Source organism: Neolamprologus multifasciatus, chromosome 16 (genome assembly GCF_963576455.1).
Source record: "Neolamprologus multifasciatus chromosome 16, fNeoMul1.2, whole genome shotgun sequence".
Lineage (NCBI taxonomy): Eukaryota > Metazoa > Chordata > Actinopteri > Cichliformes > Cichlidae > Neolamprologus > Neolamprologus multifasciatus.
The window spans coordinates 29,190,318-29,199,078 of record NC_140454.1 but is presented as its reverse complement, the minus strand read 5'-3'; the positions used below and the strand labels follow the sequence as shown (position 1 = coordinate 29,199,078).

The 8,761-nt window shown below is 39.8% G+C and overlaps 1 protein-coding gene across 1 annotated transcript; it reads right to left on the bottom strand.

Moving 5' to 3' along the window:
• Positions 1 to 57: 57 nt before the first annotated feature.
• On the bottom strand, positions 58 to 8,077 carry ormdl1 (ORMDL sphingolipid biosynthesis regulator 1). The gene is made up of 4 exons (XM_085134543.1): positions 7,945 to 8,077; positions 6,153 to 6,332; positions 4,229 to 4,380; positions 58 to 3,322 (listed from the first exon to the last, which is right to left on the bottom strand). The coding sequence occupies exons 2-4, from the start codon at positions 6,324 to 6,326 to the stop codon at positions 3,187 to 3,189; spliced, it is 462 nt and encodes a 153-aa protein (XP_084990669.1). The 5' UTR covers positions 6,327 to 6,332; positions 7,945 to 8,077; the 3' UTR covers positions 58 to 3,186.
• Between the last annotated feature and the right edge of the window lie 684 nt (positions 8,078 to 8,761).

Here is an 8,761-nt window from a genome sequence, read left to right as displayed (position 1 = left end):
CATTGTAGTCGTCAACTTCAGAAACTCGACGAAGCAATTAAGAGCTGTGAGACGGAGTAGATGGAGGGCAAACATTTTAATAAGATTAAGAACCAGAAATATCAAGTACTACAAGCTATGGCCAAACAAAGTAGGACTCGCTGCCTCAATTATAGCCAACAAAAACAAATCAAATAATCCCTCAAAGTATGAAGAAAGTGGCTACATGAGTGTAAGTTCATCACAAAGACACTGTGGAGCTCCCTCAGTAAACACTTAATCTGACAACAATAATCTGTCTCATTTCTACATAAAGGACATAATATTCACTCACACATTCTCTCTCTCACACACACACACACACACACACACACACACACACACAAAGAGTACAATGAGAAACGCCTGCTGTTCTGATTGGTTACAAATGATTCACAAAGGAAATCATGCACCTGAAGAGTTGATTCTGTTCTTCCTCAGCACAAAAATGTCTGACACCCGTTACAAAACCAGAGTGTACCGGTAAACAGCGAACCATTGGGCTCCTACCCTCACAAAGTAAGACATATTTGAAAAATACATTTGCAACATCTTTGTGACTAGAAACACAAATTGCAACACCGTGTGTGAGATGAGAGCAAAGAAAGGAAGAAAAGTAAACTCAACCAAAAGCCTCACTGATGCCTGGGCCCGCCCAGGTCGACGCAGGCCGAAAATACATCATTAAATATTCACATAAGTTAGTAATGCGTATGGCATCCTGTCATGTACAGACATATCATCTTTAAACCAGAGGGATGCACCACAAAGCAAACTGAACGCAGCCAGGCCTCCTGTCAGAGATAACAGGTGTCATAAAGGTGAGATGTGTTTATCCCGACTCTGTGTTGAAGAAAAAAGGAGCAGATCACACTGAGCAGTGAAGACTTTACGAGAATTACTACAGCCAAACATCAGGCCGGAAAGAAAGTTTCTTACAAAGATGGGACTCGATACAAAAGTTCTGAATCTCTGCCCATAAAAAAATGAAACCATTCCCTTTGACATCGCCTCCTCATGCAAGCTGATTTTTGATCGCTCCATGGAAGTCCCGACTCCTCACACCGTTTCTGCATCATGTCCTGAATCACTCCCAGTTCGCCTGAATCGCAGCTTTTTCCACTTTCATTTCAGTTTGCGTCTGTGCAAGTATGTGCTGTTGCCATCTTAGCTTTATGACACCAGGAGGATGGGCTGGATCTGACCAACTCCTGTAGCACTGGCTTGCCATTCACATAACTATAGCCTCTGACCCTGATGGGGAGCTTAATTAAAAAAAAAAAAAAAAATATGCATGTTTTAAATATTTAAAAATAAAAAGTGTAGTAAGTGGATGAATTAGGGGGAGGGAAGGGTAATTATTCCAAAAATTTCCACAAAATCTGGCTTCTTTATGCAGCCAAATTACTCGACCATTAAAAGACTGCTGATATAAGGCACTAATGCACTGGCTTCATGTTTCAGACATGGAAGCAATGGTCATCTCTTCTGTACAGCTTCGGCTAATTTGCTTTCTGCCACACATGCTTTAGGATGTCTGACTTCAGGAGGTAAAAAGTGCTATACAAAACCCAATGCATGTGCAAAAAAGATGAAGCCTCCACAGGGTAAGAAATGTTACATATAGATTTCACTGCTTTAGATGCATGTTGTTTGTCTCGTGTAGCTGTAGTTGAGCAAGAAGCTAGGCTATGCAGGTAAACAATGTAAGGCAACTAGTCAGAACTGCTTGCAACTGAACCAAAACTTGTAGGGGTTTGTGGGACCTTCATTCCCATTGTGGCACTTCCTCAACAAAACATATTGTGACTCACAAATGCTTGGATGAAGAGCCAATATTCAGTGAATTTACATTTCTTCATTTCTGAGTAAAGCGAGCAATGGAACTGCTCTGACCAACCACATTTCAAGACGTTAAATTACCTCTCCAAATCTGAGGAATTTTGAGACTAATAAAAACTAGGGATGCCTTTTCAGATTCAGACACCTTTCAAAATCAGTCTGCAGGAACCCTGTTCTAGTTGCCCCCTTCACTCATTGTCAACTTTTCCAAACAACTTTGCGTGATCTTTTCCTTCCTTTCTACCACCGCCATGAGAGTTCTACCTTAAAACCCATCTTTCATTTCAGCAGGTTTGTGAAGTCATTATTCCACAGTATTTCTTACAGTGGATCGGATATTTTATATGGGAATAAAAATAATGATCGGCAGAATCTCTGAATCATTGGTGAACCACTGGTCAACTGCAGGTACTGTCTTCCAATGCGGGTTACGTCGTTGTTTCTAAGTTTGGGCCGGTAGGGGTTCAGTTTCGCACACACAATGAGCCCTCACAACAAAATCCACTAAAGTTTAAACTTGCTCAGAGAGCAAATTTCAAGTCAGCCATGACGACGAAGCTCAAATCCAGGGAGCGATCTAAAACTAGCCATAGTGGTGTCCAAGGAAACGATTTTGAAGGAGAGATCAGCAAACGTTAAAGATGTTAAGAATTTTGATTAACATGGGCAGAGCTGTGGAGCTTTGCGATCACACACTGCTCAGTGTTTTCTCTTTGCTGCAGTTTATTCCTAACACAACTCAGGAAGTGCATTCAGGCCTGACCATGTCCCATAACAAAGGATGAAAATCACTTGAGTTTTTGGCCATTTCAAAGTGGAAGTAAGTTTACTGACTGAATATTAGACAAATCAGTGTTCTACTCTGCTTTACATCAGCAGGAAATTATGAACAAACATAAAAGCACGTTTTCTGCATTGCCAGCCTAATGCATTTAAATCCCTGTTGCTGTAACAGTTTGTTCAACTAAAACTGCACAGCTTCTTTGGGGGCATTACAAACACACGGCTCAACAGGTTTTGCATATATAACCTCAGCTGAAAATCTGTACTGCTCATTAACAGATAATTTTACACAAAAACTTTGAATGTAGCCTCCGCCCAGAGCTGAGTCACCTGGTTTAAAAAAACAAAACAAAAAACAGAGATACCTTCATGACGCTGAAAACTCTTTAGGCTCAACGTACCTCGTTTCGTAGTGCACCCCTCTGGTGTTACTATACGACAACAGCGGCCGTTACACAAACTGTATGACTTGGTACACACATCGGCGGTACAGACTACACAGGAATTAGCTTCAGTTGCTGAGAGGCGCAGCATTTACAATTATTAATACTTGTTGATGCCAAGAATTCTGACTCCATGCAGCTGTGGCAGTTTGGGGATCAGGACACTCAGAAGCGAGGCAGTGTTGATGACAAAGTGTGTTGTGTTGTATTTTGTATAGAAACTTGCCAGGAAGTATCTGTAAAGGTGGGGAAAAGACAGTGTGTTAGAAATACATTGCAGCATTTTGGTTTCAATCAAATAAAAATAGATAAATAAATACAATGCCTCCTAAAGTGAGTCACTTTCCACGGACACAAAGTTTAAAAAAAAAAAATTAAACATTTTTTCCAGTCTGCCACTGGGCTCTATGAATAGTTTCCTGTCTTTCACACTATCATAACAACTATATGGTACAGAGCTATGTCACCAGCATAAAAACGGACATCATAGTTGGTCAATGTGAATGAGACTGGACCCAATCCTGAACCCTGTGGAACTCCCCTAACCACGTAAAATGGTTCAGGGACATAAAGTCCTGAAACCATTTATAGGATAAAAATAAAAAATAAAAGACACACATCCTCTGCTCAGACCCAGTAATGCTTAAATGTTTTTATTTTCAGGGACATAGTCTCTTTGACTCACATGTGGAAGCTGAGATGTGCAGCCAGGCTTCACCTCAGCCAATTGAAGTCACTGAGCTGTACCTCTCCACAGAGTTTGTGCCTTCCAGAGAATTGTGTGTTAATTATCTGTTAATTAATACCGTTTTCTGTGTAGTTACTAGGATGTGGAGTCTACCACCAATGGCTAATGGTTTACTATTGTACAACCATAGAAGGTTTTTTGTGGCACGCTGTAAACATCTTATTTCTACTGTAGAGCATTTTAACATGGGAGTCTGTGTCACTGTTGGAGCCAGGCTCAAACGGGCATTCATGGAATCAAGGTTTTTGGTAGTTCCATGTTACTAGTATCATTTTCCTAGAAGTTTCCACTTGGCATTCTCTCACACATGGTAATGTCTACAGAACTATCAGGGTTGGAGGTACATGTCTAAAGACAACAGGTTCAGACAGAATCATTGGTATATAATACGTACAGAATAATTGGGGAGATGGTGAAGAACTTTCTAGATGAGGTGAACTGCACGCCATAGTCGAGCTGCTCCCAGTGAGTAAGAAGTCTGGCTTTTCCTTGGTCAGGGGTCTCAAAAGGGGTGCCTTTGACTGCATGCATGAAGACATACATTCCCTGTGGAGTGGAAACTGCGGTCAATAGTGCACTGACAGACTAGCCAAAAAGAAATGTGATGTCCTCTTATTGTCAACTACGAGGGCAATCTCAAAAGTAAGGTCTCCTATTGTTTTAGAAATACAAACCATTTATTTTCCATAATATTTACATCATTTTAAAGCTTGAAGACTTATTTATTTTTCCTACATAATCACCATTTCGGTCGATGCAGTTTTACAATGCCCATGTCGATCTCCTGGCAAACTTTTGTTGGAACTTCATCACCCACCCACCCACCCTACAGTCTGGACTTCAGACCCAGTGACTGCCACCTGTTCCCAAAGTTGAAAGAACATTTGTCCAGTAGGCAATTCTGCAGCGGCCGTGAGCGGGTATGACATGGGCACTGTAAAACTGCCACAGCGTCTACAACAATGCATCGACCGAAATGGTGATTATGTAGAAAAATAAGTCAAGCTTTAAAATGATGCGAATATTATGGAAAATAAATGGTTGTTTGTATTTTCCAAAAAAAAAAAAAAAACCTTACTTTTAGGATTCCCCTCGTAAGTTAGCCATCTTGGGAGGTTCTAATTACATGTCTGTGTCCAAAACACTGGAGCTTTAGATGGAAAAAGCTGCAATACAGAGGGAAATGTAATGAAACTGAAGCGCTGACATACGGCCAAGAAATAATCACCACACTGATGGTGTATTGTGGTGGAAAACAATAGGCTATAGTTGACCTCAGCCGCTACTGTTAATAGCCTTCCTTATTGGCTGTGATACACAATCCTTGAGCTCAAACTGTTCGATGACGTCACCCACATCAACTCTCTTCATTTGAGGCCAGCCATGCAGCAATGAAAGGTCACTCTTGTCAGACTTTGAGGCATGGGGAAATTATCATAATAGGTCAGTTATCAGGCTGTCACAAGGAAAACCGCCTTAAGAAAAAACAGGATTCCTGAATCAAACTGATAAGCATTAGAAATCAGAATTAACACAAAACTTTCTTGAAATAATATAGAATTTAATGCTTTTCTTGCCAAACAGAAAATTATTATATAATAATATAATAAAAAACAAAACAAAGAAAAAGCATCACTGTCAGTATTTTACCTGAGTAACTGGGTAAAAATAAACAAATGCAAATAAATTTTAGAGACTTTAATATCCAGTGAAGTGGACTTTTCAGGGAAACTGCAAGAGATGGTTTGCATTAATATTTATAAGATATAAGAGAAACTTTAGCGGTGGATGAATTCTACTTTGAGCACATGCTGGTTTTCCTGTTGCTGTGGGGACGTCGCTAATGGAAATAAAAGTTAATCCATGAGATCCTTGTGTCTTTGGACAGATTTGGAATCAGAGCTGCTGCTGAAACAGGTTAACGAAGGCGTGTCACATGTGAGTGAGTGTTGGCAAACCTAAAATAAACTACTGCTCAACCCACCAGATCAGTCTGGGCTGTAACTCAGAGCATTTCCTGCAAGACATTTGGAGCGTGAACAGACTGAAAATCATGACCAAACCACTGCAGTTTAGCTGGCTTGTCCAGCGCCTGTGTGAAATACAGCAACTGGAAGTCAGAGATGTCATATTTCAGTTTATGCACTGCAATTCAAACCTTCACAGCATTATTTATTCCCCTCAATCATATTTTTTGTTGCTCCTTTTGGCACCATCTAAACAGCCTTTCTCTATGTAGAAAAAACCCTGAACAGCCTGGCTTGTTTCTGAAGCTCAGATAGCAGCACTGACACAGCATGAGAGAAAACTGAACTTACTAAGTTGTGAATGACATTTGTTAGAGTCCACACCACGGGCACGCTGAAGAAGGGTATGCTCAGGAGCACGATGTGAAGCACACCAACACCAAGTGCGTAGGTCAGCCAAATCCCTCGACTGTTCATCACTCGGGTGTTTGGGTTCACCTCGCTGTGAGCCACACCCACATTCATCCTGGTCTGTGGACAGAAGGACATTCACAAAACAACTTTTCACTTCTGTTATACACATTATAAAAAAAAGCTGTTCTACCTGTTTTGTGTTAAAACACCTGGAGGTTGAATGTTTAAATGGAATTCAAAGAGCTGAGCATCGAGGTGGAGAGAAACTGATTGCAGGCATATAGGGGTGGAGGTGTATTTATAGATAACAGCACCATAATCCAGCATCACTAATCCACCTCTTATTGAGCATGTTCACCCCATGTCTAAATGGGTACCTCTGATGTGTTTTGCTAAAAAATAAAAATTAAAAAAATAAATCCAACTTTTTAAAATGAGAGTTTCCTCACACTTAACTCTTCCGTGAAACTCACAGTTATCTATTGTGTTTAGTCTCATTTACATTCAAGACTAATTTTAAGTTCTTAGACAACAGTGAAGGTTTGTTGCAGTTCAGTGGCAGAAACTTTTAATCTGACTGCATTTTAACATGGACCAAAAAAAAAAAAAACTCCACAAAAACAATCAAATTCAATAGGATGGTCAACTATGATCAACACTCAGTCCCTTTAATAGATACACCAGTCAAAACACTCATTAAGACAATTATCGGTAAATTAGCCAGAAATGCATTTAGACATATTTAAAAAAAAAAAAAAAATGTCCACAAAACCATTTCTAGTGTTTACAGAAGACGTTCCAAAAATGCAACAACAAAAAAAAAAGACTCCAGAGAAAATATCTGGTTGATATGGTTGAAATATCTGCTTCGAGCTGAGAACAGCAACTTAAAAACAACACTAACTCAAATAATTATCACAGTTATCCACGAGAGCATCTCTGATTACAAAAAATGTCCAATCTTTAAAAAGGTAACACCGAATGTATCTTATAAAGTGGCTGATAATTAGATAATCACAGTAACAGCATGTACCGGGTTTAGCTCTGAAAAAACAAGCTGACTGTAACTGTATGAATTTTATCTCAATATGGTGCAGCTGTTATTTTGAAAATTAAATTATACTATCAAAGTATGTCTGTACTACTTGGTATGATAACAATAACGGGGGTGGGGGGCCTTATGTAACCGGTTAAACTTTGGCCTCTGACACACTTTCTAAAGGACAGATCAGAGCTCAAGTTGTTATTAAAACAGCTAGCAGAGTCCAGTAAGTGCATCGTTATTTTAACGGACAAATAACATATATACAGCACTGAGTGCGGCGGTTAATGACTCAAATTTTAATATTAGTCTCAAAGAGTGTTCACTGTGGTCATTAACTGCTGCTCTTGTCAGCAGACATGCAGATGATATTACAGAAAGACCCAGAAAAAAAAGTCACCGTCTGCTTAACTTCTGTGTAACAGCACACCACACTAGCCTTAAAATCACCCAGGACGCACCAAGTTAACTTATGTTCACTGCACTTGTTATGAAACTGGTGTAAACCCGGTATTTAGCAGCAACCCAGCCCTCACAAATAGTTGTATAAACACGGAACGCCTCTCTTGATTGTTTTTTTCCAGGATATAGCCGGACCCGAATAACCACTCTTCATAAACCAAATTGAATTCAATTAAATACAAAAAGGAAAAGAAATCTCCCACAATCCCAGAGTGCGAGACTTACAGCTAGTAGCAAGCAGTGAAGGTATTTGCACGAACAAACTGCTGCAAGAGAAACGCTTTTTCCTCCTGTTGTGCTCAGCTCCCAGACAGTGCAGACGACACGACGTAGACGGACACCACCGGAAGTAGACGCGGATTTAGGGAGTTTTTATCTGGGGTATTTTTAACTCCACGGTTTGACTTGTAAGGCCGTTTCCCCGCCCCTTAACGGTTCACACCAATCGATACGCCATTGAACAAATACATTAAAAAAAACAGAATACATGTTATTTATTTAATGTTTAAATACATTTATTTAAATGTATTTAAATTAATAAATTATGCACACAGGATGTCACATCAAGCAAGTAACATTAATTTCATTTCATTTCATTTCATTTCATTTCATTTCATTTAATATGGGATGGCACGGTGTGTGATGGTTAACACTGTTGCCTAACACCAAGAAGGTCTTTCTGTGGAGTTTGTATGTTAACCCCATGTCTAAATAGGTACCTCAACTTCCTCACACAGTCCAAAGACAACCACTTAGTGGGGTAAGGTTAACAAGTGATTATAAGTTGCCCATAAGTGTGAGTGCAAATGGTTGTCTGTCTCTCTGTGTTAGCTGCCACAGGTGCAGAGGTGCAGAGAATAACATCAAGAGTGAAAGGGAACGTTTAGAAGATGGTAGTGAGGCCTGCTATGAATTGTGGTTTGGAGATGGTGCGACAGACAAATTGACTGATTTTTAGATTTCTTGTAAATAAAATGAGAAATAAAAAAAACAATGCCCAAAACTGCCAGCTCTAACTGCGGGCAGACTGCTCTTTAGACTC